The following is a 13,914-nucleotide window of genomic DNA, read 5'->3' on the forward strand; positions in this document are numbered from 1 at the left end:
CCTCCCTGTGTCTGTGTCCTCCTTGTGTCCTTCCTCCTTGTGTCCTCCTTGTGTCCTCCCTGTGTTCTCCTTGTGTCCTCCCTGTGTCCTCCCTGTGTCCTTGTGTCCTCCCTCTGTCCTCCCTGTGTCCTCCTTGTGTCCTCCTTGTGTCCTCCCTGTGTCCTTGTGTCCTCCTTGTGTCCTCCTTGTGTCCTCCTTGTGTCCTCCCTGTGTCCTCCTTGTGTCCTCCTTGTGTCCTCCCTGTGTCCTCCTTGTGTCCTCCCTGTGTTCTCCTTGTGTCCTCCCTGTGTCCTCCCTGTGTCCTCCTTGTGTCCTCCTTGTGTCCTCCTTGTGTCCTCCTTGTGTCCTCCTTGTGTCCTCCCTGTGTCCTTGTGTCCTCCTTGTGTCCTCCCTGTGTCCTCCTTGTGTCCTCCCTGTGTCCTCCTTGTGTCCTCCCTGTGTCCTCCTTGTGTCCTCCCTGTGTCCTCCCTGTGTCCTCCCTGTGTCCTCCTTGTGTCCTCCCTGTGTCCTCCTTGTGTCCTCCCTGTGTCCTCCTTGTGTCCTCCCTCTGTCCTTGTGTCCTCCCTGTGTCCTCCTTGTGTCCTCCCTGTGTCCTCCTTGTGTCCTCCCTGTGTCCTCCCTCTGTCCTCCCTGTGTCCTCCTTGTGTCCTCCTTGTGTCCTCCCTGTGTCCTCCCTGTGTCCTCCCTCTGTCCTTGTGTCCTCCTTGTGTCCTCCTTGTGTCCTCCCTGTGTCCTCCCTGTGTCCTCCTTGTGTCCTCCCTGTGTCCTCCTTGTGTCCTCCCTGTGTCCTCCTTGTGTCCTCCCTGTGTCCTCCCTGTGTCCTCCTTGTGTCCTCCCTGTGTCCTCCTTGTGTCCTCCCTGTGTCCTCCTTGTGTCCTCCTTGTGTCCTCCCTGTGTCCTCCTTGTGTCCTCCCTGTGTCCTCCTTGTGTCCTCCCTGTGTCCTCCCTGTGTCCTCCTTGTGTCCTCCCTGTGTCCTCCCTGTGTCCTCCTTGTGTCCTCCTTGTGTCCTCCCTGTGTCCTCCTTGTGTCCTCCCTGTGTCCTCCCTGTGTCCTCCTTGTGTCCTCCCTGTGTCCTCCTTGTGTCCTCCCTGTGTCCTCCTTGTGTCCTCCCTGTGTCCTCCCTGTGTCCTCCTTGTGTCCTCCCTGTGTCCTCCTTGTGTCCTCCTGTGTCCTCCCTGTGTCCTCCTTGTGTCCTCCCTGTGTCCTCCTTGTGTCCTCCCTGTGTCCTCCCTGTGTCCTCCTTGTGTCCTCCCTGTGTCCTCCCTGTGTCCTCCCTGTGTCCTCCCTGTGTCCTCCTTGTGTCCTCCTTGTGTCCTCCCTGTGTCCTTCCTGTGTCCTCCTTGTGTCCTCCTTGTGTCCTCCCGGTGTCCTCCTTGTGTCCTCCCTGTGTCCTCCCTGTGTCCTCCTTGTGTCCTCCTGCCTGTTCTGGTTCCTCATTAGTTAGAGAGTCCAGTTCTCTGAATCGTCTCTCGTGACGATATGAACGGGAATAACAAATAAACATGAATATAAAAGACGTTTGTTGTCTCGCTGGCTTTAAGCGCCTCGAGGTCGAGGTGGGAAGAACAAGTAGTCATCAATAAGTGTGTGTGTGTGTGTGTGTGTGTGAGTACTGATAACTGGAGAGACACATGCTGTCTGATGTGTGTGAACACAGGACTGGGTATTATGAATCCTCACGTCATTCCTCTGCTTCCACAAAACAACAGAATCTTATAATCCTATTTATTGTCCATACGTTGTGACTCCTCCCCGAGGGTTTCGTGTTCAGTGATTCAAAGTTATGAAGCAGAAACGCCACAGAACTAACGACCAATCGGTAAGTACATTGGGCAGCACGGTGGCTCAGTGGTTAGCACTGTCGCCTCACAGCAAGAAGGCCCTGGGTTCGAATCCCGGTCGTTCCTGTGTGGAGCATGTTCTCCTCGTGTTCTCCTCGTGTTCTCCTCGTGTCTGTGTGGGTTTCCTCCGGGTACTCCGGTTTCCCCCACCATCATAAAGACATGCACCGCAGCCTCACCCCGGTCGTATGGATGTGAATGAATGTTGGTGGTGGGGGAGGGGCCGTAGGCGCTGATTGGTGGAGGGGCCGAGCGCTGATTGGGAGGGCCGAGGCGCTGATTGGGGAGGCCGCGCTGATTGGGGAGGCCGAGGCGCTGATTGGTGGAGGGGAGGGGCCGAGGCGCTGATTGGTGGAGGGGGGGCCGAGGCGCTGATTGGGGAGGCCGAGGCGGTGCTGATTGGTGGAGGGCCAGAGGCGCTGATTGGGGAGGGGCCGAGGCGCTGATTGGGGAGGGCCGTAGGCACTGATTGGGAGAGGCCGAGGCGCTGATTGGGGAGGGGCCGAGGCGCTGATTGGTGGAGGGCCGAGGCACTGATTGGGGAGGCCGAGGCGCTGATTGGTGGAGGGCCGAGGCGCTGATTGGGGAGGGCCGTGGCGCTGATTGGGGAGGCCGAGGCGCTGATTGGTGGAGGGGCCGTAGGCACTGATTGGGGGAGGGGCCGTAGGCGCTGATTGGCTGCCACGCTTCTGTCAGTCTGCCCCAGGGCAGCTGTGGCTCCTGATGTAGCTCCACCACCGGGACAACTGTGTGTGACTACTGGACTCTGTAAAGCGACTTCGGGTTCCTTGAGAAGCAAGATATAAAATAAATGATTATTATTACATGTGACCTCTGGCTCTTTCCTTCTGTGGCCCTTCACTGGCAGCTGGTGGCTGAAGAGCACATGGCCTACGCTGGGGCGCCACCTGCTGGCCGAGTCCGTACTCACTGAACATTCCCGATGCCGGGTTCCTCATGAAGCCTCAGGAGATGACTGATGGGGGACAAAGGGCCCTCACACATGACAAAGGGCCGAGACACGGGCCCCTCAGTGCACAGACCTGCTGACTGTTGTCTCTGTGTGGTTGTGTCTCTTTGTGGTTGTTTGTGTCTCTTTGTGGTTGTTTGTGTCTTTGTGGTTGTTTGTGTCTCTTTGTTGTTGTTTGTGTCTTTGTGGTTGTTTGTGTCTCTGTGTGGTTGTTTGTGTCTTTGTGGTTGTTTGTGTCTGTGGTTGTTTGTGTCTCTTTGTGGTTGTTTGTGTCTTTGTGGTTGTTTGTGTCTCTGTGTGGTTGTTTGTGTCTTTGTGGTTGTTTGTGTCTCTGTGTGGTTGTTTGTGTCTCTTTGTGGTTGTTTGTCTCTGTGTGGTTGTTTGTGTCTCTTTGTGGTTGTTTGTGTGTCTTTGTGGTTGTTTGTGTCTCTTTGTGGTTGTTTGTGTCTGTGTGGTTGTTGTGTCTCTTTGTGGTTGTTTGTGTCTTTGTGGTTGTTTGTGTCTCTGTGTGGTTGTTTGTCTCTGTGTGGTTGTTTGTGTCTGTGTGGTTGTGTCTCTTTGTGGTTGTTTGTGTCTGTTGTTTGTGTCTGTGTGGTTGTTTGTCTCTTTGTGGTTGTTTGTTTCTCTGTGTGGTTGTTTGTGTCTGTGTGGTTGTGTCTCTTTGTGGTTGTTTGTGTCTGTGTGGTTGTGTCTCTTTGTGGTTGTTTGTGTCTCTTTGTGGTTGTTTGTGTCTCTGTGTGGTTGTTTGTGTCTGTGTGGTTGTGTCTCTTTGTGGTTGTTTGTGTCTCTGTGTGGTTGTTTGTGTCTGTGTGGTTGTTTGTCTCTTTGTGGTTGTTTGTGTCTCTGTGGTTGTTTGTGTCTCTTTGTGGTTGTTTGTCTCTTTGTGGTTGTTTGTGTCTCTGTGTGGTTGTTTGTCTCTGTGTGGTTGTTTGTCTCTTTGTGGTTGTTTGTGTCTCTTTGTGGTTGTTTGTGTCTCTGTGTGGTTGTTTGTGTCTGTGTGGTTGTTTGTGTCTGTGGTTGTTTGTGTCTCTTTGTGGTTGTTTGTGTCTCTTTGTGGTTGTTTGTCTCTGTGTGGTTGTTTGTCTCTGTGGTTGTTTGTGTCTCTGTGTTTGTGTCTCTTTGTGGTTGTTTGTGTCTCTGTTTGTTTGTTTCTCTGTGTGGTTGTTTGTGTCTCTTTGTGGTTGTTTGTGTCTCTGTGTGGTTGTTTGTGTCTCTGTGTGGTTGTTTGTCTCTTTGTGGTTGTTTGTTTCTCTGTGTGGTTGTTTGTGTCTGTGTGGTTGTGTCTCTTTGTGGTTGTTTGTGTCTCTGTGTGGTTGTTTGTCTCTTTGTGGTTGTTTGTGTCTCTGTGTGGTTGTTTGTGTCTGTGTGGTTGTTTGTGTCTCTGTGTGGTTGTTTGTGTCTGTGTGGTTGTGTCTCTTTGTGGTTGTTTGTGTCTCTTTGTGGTTGTTTGTGTCTGTGTGGTTGTGTCTGTGTGGTTGTGTCTCTTTGTGGTTGTTTGTGTCTCTGTGTGGTTGTTTGTGTCTCTTTGTGGTTGTTTGTGTCTCTTTGTGGTTTGTGTCTCTGTGTGGTTGTTTGTGTCTCTGTGTGGTTGTGTCTCTGTGTGGTTGTTTGTCTCTGTGGTTGTTTGTCTGTGTGGTTGTTTGTGTCTCTGTGTGGTTGTTTGTGTCTGTGTGGTTGTTTGTCTCTTTGTGGTTGTTTGTGTCTCTGTGTGGTTGTTTGTGTCTCTGTGTGGTTGTTTGTGTCTCTTTGTGGTTGTTTGTGTCTCTGTGTGGTTGTTTGTGTGTCTCTGTGTGGTTGTGTCTCTTTGTGGTTGTTTGTGTCTCTGTGTGGTTGTTTGTGTCTCTTTGTGGTTGTTTGTGTCTCTTTGTGGTTGTTTGTGTCTGTGTGGTTGTGTCTCTTTGTGGTTGTTTGTGTCTCTTTGTGGTTGTTTGTGTCTGTGTGGTTGTTTGTGTCTGTGTGGTTGTGTCTCTTTGTGGTTGTTTGTGTCTCTGTGTGGTTGTTTGTCTCTTTGTGGTTGTTTGTTTCTCTGTGTGGTTGTTTGTGTCTGTGTGGTTGTGTCTCTTTGTGGTTGTTTGTGTCTCTGTGTGGTTGTTTGTCTCTTTGTCTGTGTGTTGTGTCTCTTGTGGTTGTTTGTCCTGTGTGGTTGTTTGTGTCTCTTTGTGGTTGTTTGTCTGTGGTTGTTTGTGTCTCTGTGTGGTTGTTTGTCTGTGTGGTTGTTTGTGTCTCTTTGTGGTTGTTTGTTGTGTCTCTGTGGTTGTTTGTGTCTGTGGTTGTTTGTCTCTGTGGTTGTTTGTGTCTCTGTTGTTTGTGTCTCTGTGTGGTTGTTTGTGTCTGTGTGGTTGTGTCTCTTTGTGGTTGTTTGTGTCTCTCAGGTTGTTTGTGTCTCTGTGGTTGTTTGTCTCTTTGTTGTTTGTGTCTCTGTGTGGTTGTTTGTGTCTCTTGGTTGTTTGTGTCTCTTGTGTCTCTGTGTGGTTGTTTGTGTCTCTGTGTGGTTGTGTTTGTGTCTCTTTGTGTCTCTGTGTGGTTGTTTGTGTCTCGTGGTTGTTTGTGTCTCTTGTGGTTGTTTGTGTCTCGTGTTGTTTGTGTCTGTGTGTTTGTGTCTCTTTGTGGTTGTTTGTGTCTGTGTGTTGTTTGTGTTTGTGGTTGTTTGTGTCTCTTTGTGGTTGTTTGTGTCTGTGTGGTTGTGTCTCTTTGTGGTTGTTTGTGTCTCTTTGTGGTTGTTTGTGTCTGTGTGGTTGTTTGTGTCTGTGTGGTTGTGTCTCTTGTTTGTGTCTCTGTGTGGTTGTTTGTGTCTGTGTGGTTGTGTCTCTTTGTGGTTGTTTGTGTCTCTGTGTGGTTGTTTGTGTCTGTGTGGTTGTGTCTCTTTGTGGTTGTTTGTGTCTCTTTGTGGTTGTTTGTGTCTGTGTGGTTGTTTGTGTCTTTTGTGTCTCTGTGTTGTTTGTTTCTCTGTGTGGTTGTTTGTGTTTGTGTCTGTGTGGTTGTGTCTCTTTGTGGTTGTTTGTGTCTCTGTGTGGTTGTTTGTGTCTCTTTGTGGTTGTTGTTTGTGTCTTGTGGTTGTTTGTTGTTTGTGTCTCTTGTTTGTGTCTGTGTCTCTTTGTGGTTGTTTGTGTCTCTGTGTGGTTGTTTGTGTCTGTGTGGTTGTTTGTCTCTTTGTGGTTGTTTGTTTCTCTGTGTGGTTGTTTGTGTCTGTGTGGTTGTGTCTCTTTGTGGTTGTTTGTGTCTGTGTGTGGTTGTGTCTCTTTGTGGTTGTTTGTGTCTCTGTGTGGTTGTTTGTCTCTTTGTGGTTGTTTGTGTCTCTGTGTGGTTGTTTGTGTGGTTGTTTGTGTCTTTGTGGTTGTGTCTGTGTTGTTTGTCTGTGTGGTTGTTTGTGTCTGTGTGGTTGTGTCTCTTTGTGGTTGTTTGTGTCTGTGTGGTTGTTTGTGTCTGTGTGGTTGTGTCTCTTTGTGGTTGTTTGTGTCTCTTTGTGGTTGTTTGTGTCTCTGTGTGGTTGTTTGTGTCTCTTTGTGGTTGTTTGTGTCTGTGTGGTTGTTTGTGTCTGTGTGGTTGTGTCTCTTTGTGGTTGTTTGTGTCTCTGTGTGGTTGTTTGTGTCTGTGTGGTTGTTTGTGTCTCTTTGTGGTTGTTTGTGTCTCTTTGTGGTTGTTTGTGTCTCTGTGTGGTTGTTTGTGTCTATGTGGTTGTGTGTGTCTGTGTGGTTGTGTCTTGTGTCTCTGTGTGGTTGTTTGTGTCTGTGGTGGTTGTTTGTGTCTGTGTGGTTGTGTCTGTGGTTGTTTGTGTCTCTTTGTGGTTGTTTGTGTCTCTTTGTGGTTGTTGTGTCTCTGGTTGTGTCTCTGTGGTTGTGTCTCTGTGGTTGTGTCTCTGTGGTTGTGTCTCTGGTTGTGTCTCTGTGGTTGTGTCTCTCTGTGGTTGTGTCTCTGTGTCTCTGTGGTTGTGTCTCTGTGGTTTGTGTCTCTTTGTGGTTGTTTGTGTCTCTGTGTGGTTGTGTGTGTCTCTTTGTGGTTGTTTGTGTCTCTTTGTGGTTGTTTGTGTCTGTGTGTTTGTGTCTCTTGTGGTTGTTTGTGTCTGTGTGGTTGTTTGTGTCTGTGTGGTTGTGTCTCTTTGTGGTTGTTTGTGTCTCTTTGTGGTTGTTTGTGTCTGTGTGGTTGTGTCTCTTTGTGGTTGTTTGTGTCTCTGTGTGGTTGTTTGTGTCTGTGTGGTTGTGTCTCTTTGTGGTTGTTTGTGTCTCTTTGTGGTTGTTGCACATCTATCGGCTGCTCATCCGTGAGGTGGACCTCTCCCAGCTGCTTCTGGAGCTCTGGTGACCGGAGGCCAGTGAACGCGTCGAGTGACGTGGAGCACATGCTGGGTTTGACCTTCACCACGTAGAGGTCGACATGCATTGAGCTGCTGCCACGGGATTGGCTGATTAGCTATTTGTGCCTAATATGTGTGTATCAATCAATCAATCAACCAAACTTGCATTTCAGACTCAAGGTCCAGATAGTACCAAACATTAAAATAAGGACAATACATAGAACATGTATATATGTATATATATATATAAATTATTTAAACATAAAAAGTTCTTTAAACATATTGAATAACTCTTGCAGCGTGGCGGCTCTCGAGCTGTGGTGTGAAAGGTGAGCTCATGTTCTACTTTATCGTTGTTAAATAACACGAGAGAGGAGCATCGCGATAACAAATGCCATGAACAGTTCGACCGGAAGTGGAACATTGCCAACAGCCCCCCCCCCCCGTCTGGGCTCAGGTGGATGATGCGACACGGAGAGGAGACGCTCTCTGCTCCACATCCCTGATACGGAAAAGTCCGTCACAATGAGCTCGGCCTCGAGCGGAAGCTGCGTGGCTTCACTTTCAAAATAAAAGAAAAAGACGTCAACTGAAAACGTGAGTTTTCATTGACCAACTAATGTGTGTTCCTTTTGTAATCAAAGAAGAACAAGATTATATAAATAGAATACACATACACATCTATCTTGGAACCAACAGTTGTCTGAAATAGATAACAGAATAAATTAGAAATATACCATTTTAAATACACACAATATGTACAAATGTTCTCCAGTGTACGATCAGTGTATGATGCACACACTGAAGAATGACCACATCAGACCTCAGTCTGATGTTGGGCTCTAGTGATTAGGAGTTCATGCCTTGCTCAAAGGCAGGTTGCTGTTGGTCAAACTCAGTCGCAAAGTAAATCTGTATTAATGTTGTTTGAGGGTGTATAAAACATTCAGGGGGAAATAACTACATGTTCATGAACTACCAATGTGTCCTCCTCTGTGTTTACTTTGCGCTGCTAACAAAAGAACACTGGTCTTATTCTTGAAGACTCAAACCGGAAGTGATGCGTTCAGTGCGGTGACCTTGCCACTGTTGTGGTAACTCCGCTTCGGCTGCGGTAGTTCGAGGAGCCGGAGACGTTGAACACGGCGCCGGACGCGAGTCGCTCGGACGACAGTAAATGGCCCCGGCGTGCCGGCGGTGAACGATGGGCTCCGCGCTGCGCGGCCATGGCCAGATCCAGCGACACCCACAGGCGCGCGGAGGACGGGGGCTCGCGCGCAGCGGCCCCCACTGAGCGCGCGGAGCCGCGGGAACTGTCTCTGGAGGAGGTGCTGAAGTCCTACGAGCAGCCCATCAACGAGGAGCAGGCGTGGGCCGTGTGCTACCAGTGCTGCAGCGGGCTGAGGGCGCCCCGCCCCGGGAGAGCCGGCCGCCGGGTGACGGCCCCGTCCTCCATCCTCCTGCACCGGGACGGGACCGTGTCCCTGCGGCGGAGCGACGGTAGGACGGCTGTGTGCGGCCGCATCACTCCCCTCCGAGCGGCCGCCCGTTCGTGACGAAAGTCCATTCTAACAACGTGTCCGTGACGGGTGAAGTGAGGTAGCGCTTCCGGTTGTACACAACATTATTTACGAACATTATTGGACACTTTTAAGACACTCTTTAAGGAAAACACACACTTTTTCAACGGGTCCGCCTGATTCCCGAGCGCTTCTTCCGGTAAACCCCTCCGGTGCGACCGACGGTCCCTTTGATCTGTACAACATGAACCCCGCACTGCTTTACACACCGAGGAGAACCGTGGCGACCTCTCATCAAGTCATACTGTATCAAACAGGAACCGTACACGACAAGAAGTGCCACCTGCAATTATCCGAATTTGGTACGCATGCGCTTTGATGCTCTCCCGTCCCCAAACATGTACTATTGCTTATAATCGATCTGTAACTCCATGATTGATCCTCATTAAGTTGAACTTACACAAACACACAGTATGTTGTAGATTTGAATGGCTAAGTCGCTCTTGTCTCCTCCTGATGCCAACAATGACTTGTATTATGCCGGTAAATGATGAATTATGAATGAAGGACTGCTTCACCCGAGCATCAGGGTGGAGGGAAGCCCGCAGGGGGTCTCCTGGTTGTTCCCCCCATACCTCCATAATATCCCACTGATTATGAAGTGTTCATGTTCCAGGAGTCAAGACAAAAGGTTTTATTTGAACAGTATATTTCCGATAGCCTCTGGTTAATTTGCATATCTGCGTTGAGTCACAACAACAATCATATCACTTGTTAGAATGAAGTCTAAACTTTATTTCCACCTCGTATTCCATCAAGGACGGGCATTATTTAACTGATTGTAGCTCATCGCCCAGAACGTCACAGGAGGTTTCTCAAAGGTCAAAGGTCATCATTCTGTTCTTTTCGATGCAGCTTTTGCACTCAAGCAACATGCAGACAGATTATTGGGATTTCCCCGTGTGCAAGAACCCCGGTGGACCTCAAACACATCGGAGAACGATGTTGTCGCACGTCGGTAGCCAATAGGAGCGCAGCAGCAGCTTCTGTTGGGTATGAAACAGGAAGTCGTCACAACCGGATCAAAAGCAGAGGAACAGGAAGAGGCCTGTTGACTTGGACACGCAGCAGAACGTGACCCCGTGACCCCGGCCCCAGGTTGTTTACCCTCTGTGAGGGCGAGGTGGGTGAGATTCACTCTGTGTTCTGCTCAATGGACGATCGGGACTTTAAAGGACTCACCATTTGGTCAGCGGCTCACGGGGCGAGGTTGGACCTGCACACGGAACCATGGAGGTTCCATCTGGAACCCAACATGGTTCTTCAGAGTGATGCCATAGAAGAACTAGTTCTGGTTCCACAAAGAACCTTTCAAACCAAGGTTCTTTAAATAACCTTTTCTGGTTCCACAAAGAACCTTTCAAACCAGGGTTCTTCAAATAACCTTTTCTGGTTCCACAGAGAACCTTTCAAAACAGGGTTCTTTAAAGAACCATGTCCTTAAAGAGTTCTTCAAAGAACCTCTGATGGTGCCTCAAAGAACCTTCAACAAATGGTTCTTTAAGGCACCATTTTGGTTCCACAGAGAACCTTTCAAACCAGGGTTCTTTAAAGAACCTTTTCTGGTTCCACAAAGAACCTTTCAAACCAGGGTTCTTTAAAGAACCTTTTCTGGTTCCACAAAGAACCTTTCAAACCAGGGTTCTTTAAAGAACCTTTTCTGGTTCCACAAAGAACCTTTCAAACCAGGGTTCTTAGAGAACCATGTCCTTAAAGAGTTCTTCAAAGAACCTCTAACGGTGTCTCAGATGAAAGAAGGGTTCTCCAGTAGGTGATGGTTCTTCGAAGAACCACAAAGCCTTTTAAAGAACCATTTAAGAACCACTATTGTTCTGCGGGGTGGGGGACGTTGGCCCCTGGGCCCAGACAGAGTAGAGGCCCCTCCACCTCCTCTAGGTTGGCGCTGTTTGGGCTCTTTGTTGTTGTTTTGTTTCTCTTGGTAGTTGTTTGTCTTTGACTCATTGTGCCCTGTGACCTGTGACCTGGGCCCTGTGCCCTGTGACCTGTGCCCTGTGACCTGGGCCCTGTGCCCTGTGACCTGGGCCCTGTGCCCTGTGCCCTGGGCCCTGTGACCTGGGCCCTGTGCCCTGTGACCTGGGCCCTGTGCCCTGTGACCTGTGACCTGTGCCCTGTGCCCTGTGACCTGGGACCTGGGCCCTGTGCCCTGTGCCCTGTGACCTGGGCCCTGTGCCCTGTGCCCTGTGCCCTGGGCCCTGTGACCTGGGCCCTGTGACCTGTGCCCTGGGCCCTGTGACCTGTGACCTGTGCCCTGTGACCTGGGCCCTGTGACCTGTGCCCTGGGCCCTGTGACCTGGGCCCTGTGACCTGGGCCCTGTGACCTGTGCCCTGTGACCTGGGCCCTGTGACCTGGGCCCTGTGACCTGTGACCTGGGCCCTGGGCCCGGTCAGTGATCCCTTCAGGGGAGAACTACTTCGGAACCCGGGGAACCGTTTGCCTTTAACAGTTTGTAACACTTTGCTCATCAATTGTCACAGAGGATGTATACCTCATGACCACCGTTGTTTACCTGTTGTTTACCTGCTGTTTACCCGTTGTTTACCTGGTGTTTACCTGGTGTTTACCCGGTGTTTACCTGGTGTTTCTCTGTTGTTTACCTGGTGTTTACCCACTGTTTACCCGTTGTTTACCCACTGTTTACCTGTTGTTTACCTGGTGTTTACCCGTTGTTTACCTGGTGTTTACCCACTGTTTACCTGGTGTTTACCCGGTGTTTACCTGGTGTTTACTTGGTGTTTACCCGGTGTTTACCTGTTTACCCGTTGTTTACCCACTGTTTACCCGGTGTTTACCTGTTTACCCGTTGTTTACCTGGTGTTTACCCATTGTTTACCTGGTGTTTACCCGGTGTTTACCTGGTGTTTACTTGGTGTTTACCCGGTGTTTACCTGTTTACCCGTTGTTTACCTGGTGTTTACCCATTGTTTACCTGGTGTTTACCCGGTGTTTACCTGTTGTTTCCCTGTTGTTTACCTGGTGTTTACCCGTTGTTTACCTGGTGTTTCCCTGTTGTTTACCTGGTGTTTACCCATTGTTTACCTGGTGTTTACCCGGTGTTTACCTGTTGTTTACCTGTTGTTTACCTGGTGTTTACCCGTTGTTTACCTGGTGTTTACCTGTTGTTTACCTGGTGTTTACCCGTTGTTTACCTGGTGTTTACCTGGTGTTTACCTGGTGTTTACCCGGTGTTTACCTGTTGTTTCCCTGTTGTTTACCTGGTGTTTCCCTGGTGTTTACCCGTTGTTTACCTGGTGTTTCCCTGTTGTTTACCTGGTGTTTACCCGTTGTTTACCTGGTGTTTACCCATTGTTTACCTGTTGTTTACCTGGTGTTTACCTGGTGTTTACCCGTTGTTTACCTGTTGTTTACCTGGTGTTTACCCGTTGTTTACCTGGTGTTTACCCGTTGTTTACCTGGTGTTTACCCGTTGTTTACCTGGTGTTTACCCGTTGTTTACCTGGTGTTTACCCGTTGTTTACCTGGTGTTTACCTGGTGTTTACCCGTTGTTTACCTGGTGTTTACCTGGTGTTTACCTGGTGTTTACCTGGTGTTTACCTGTTGTTTACCTGGTGTTTACCTGGTGTTTACCCGTTGTTTACCTGGTGTTTACCTGTTGTTTACCTGGTGTTTACCCAATGTTTACCTGTTGTTTACCCGGTGTTTACCTGGTGTTTACCCATTGTTTACCTGGTGTTTACCCGTTGTTTACCTGGTGTTTACCTGTTGTTTACCTGGTGTTTACCTGTTGTTTACCTGGTGTTTACCCATTGTTTACCTGGTGTTTACCTGTTGTTTACCTGGTGTTTACCTGTTGTTTACCTGGTGTTTACCCATTGTTTACCTGGTGTTTACCTGGTGTTTACCTGTTGTTTACCTGGTGTTTACCTGTTGTTTACCTGGTGTTTACCTGGTGTTTCTCTGTTGTTTACCTGGTGTTTACCCACTGTTTACCCGTTGTTTACCCGGTGTTTACCCGTTGTTTACCTGGTGTTTACCCGTTGTTTACCTGGTGTTTACCCACTGTTTACCTGGTGTTTACCCGTTGTTTACCCGGTGTTTACCTGTTGTTTACCTGGTGTTTACCCGTTGTTTACCTGGTGTTTACCCATTTACCTGATGTTTACCCACTGTTTACCTGTTGTTTACCCGGTGTTTACCTGTTGTTTACCTGGTGTTTACCCGTTGTTTACCTGGTGTTTACCCACTGTTTACCTGGTGTTTACCCGTTGTTTACCCGGTGTTTACCTGTTGTTTACCTGGTGTTTACCCGTTGTTTACCTGGTGTTTACCCACTGTTTACCTGTTGTTTACCCGGTGTTTACCTGGTGTTTACCCGTTGTTTACCTGGTGTTTACCCGTTGTTTACCTGGTGTTTACCCGTTGTTTACCTGGTGTTTACCTGGTGTTGTTCAGGCTCTGCTGGTCCATTAGCAACACAACCAGCACCGAGGGGGAGAAACACGTCACAATGTAACTTTCTCAGTGGACCGCAGTGTGTTGAGCTCAGATTCATCTCCAGGAGACGAGTGTTGATCTGACTTCTTGACTTCTTGAATCAGCCTCGCTCTGATTCATGATCTCAACCAGTTGATTAAACCTTTGAGAGAACCTTCTCCCCACCAGGTCCACTCAGGTGTTCTGGTGCCTTCAGGGTCTCCTCCAGCAGGTGGACTTCTCAGAACACAGAACTGTGGATGTTTTTTAATGCATTTTAAAGACGTCTTATTTACGTTTCTGACCATTTAGTAAAATATAAAGTCTGTTGTTACTGTGAATCTGGCCCTCGTCATGAGGAAGTCACTGTGAATCTGGCCCTCGTCATGAGGAAGTCACTGTGAATCTGGCCCTCATCGTCATGAGGAAGTCACTGTGAATCTGGCCCTCGTCATGAGGAAGTCACTGTGAATCTGGCCCTCATCGTCATGAGGAAGTCACTGTGAATCTGGCCCTCATCATCATGAGGAAGTCACTGTGAATCTGGCCCTCGTCATGAGGAAGTCACTGTGAATCTGGCCCTCGTCATGAGGAAGTCACTGTGAATCTGGCCCTCGTCATGAGGAAGTCACTGTGAATCTGGCCCTCGTCATCAGAATCAGAATCAGAATCAGAAACAGTTTTATTGCCAGGAATGTTTTCACAAACAAACGAGGATTTTTTTTTGGTGGAAGGTGCAACATTTTGGACATGACAAACAAACAACAATCAACACGA

The 13,914-nt window shown here is 48.8% G+C and overlaps 2 protein-coding genes across 4 annotated transcripts in view; both read left to right on the plus strand.

The window, feature by feature from the left end:
• chst6 (carbohydrate sulfotransferase 6) overlaps positions 1–13,914 on the plus strand; it is a 72,601-nt gene that overhangs the window by 20,036 nt on the left and 38,651 nt on the right. The gene's annotated exons all lie outside the window — the stretch shown is intronic.
• Positions 8,227–13,914, plus strand: part of spire2 (spire-type actin nucleation factor 2) — a 40,262-nt gene continuing 34,574 nt past the window's right edge. For 2 of the 3 annotated variants that reach the window (XM_056415894.1, XM_056415895.1), the window contains exon 1: positions 8,227–8,603. In XM_056415894.1, coding sequence (XP_056271869.1) covers positions 8,330–8,603 — 274 coding nt within the window. In that variant the 5' untranslated portion in view covers positions 8,227–8,329. The other variant, XM_056415896.1, reaches the window with a different exon arrangement.

Source organism: Pseudoliparis swirei, chromosome 6, assembly GCF_029220125.1.
Source record: "Pseudoliparis swirei isolate HS2019 ecotype Mariana Trench chromosome 6, NWPU_hadal_v1, whole genome shotgun sequence".
Classification (NCBI taxonomy): Eukaryota; Metazoa; Chordata; class Actinopteri; order Perciformes; family Liparidae; genus Pseudoliparis; species Pseudoliparis swirei.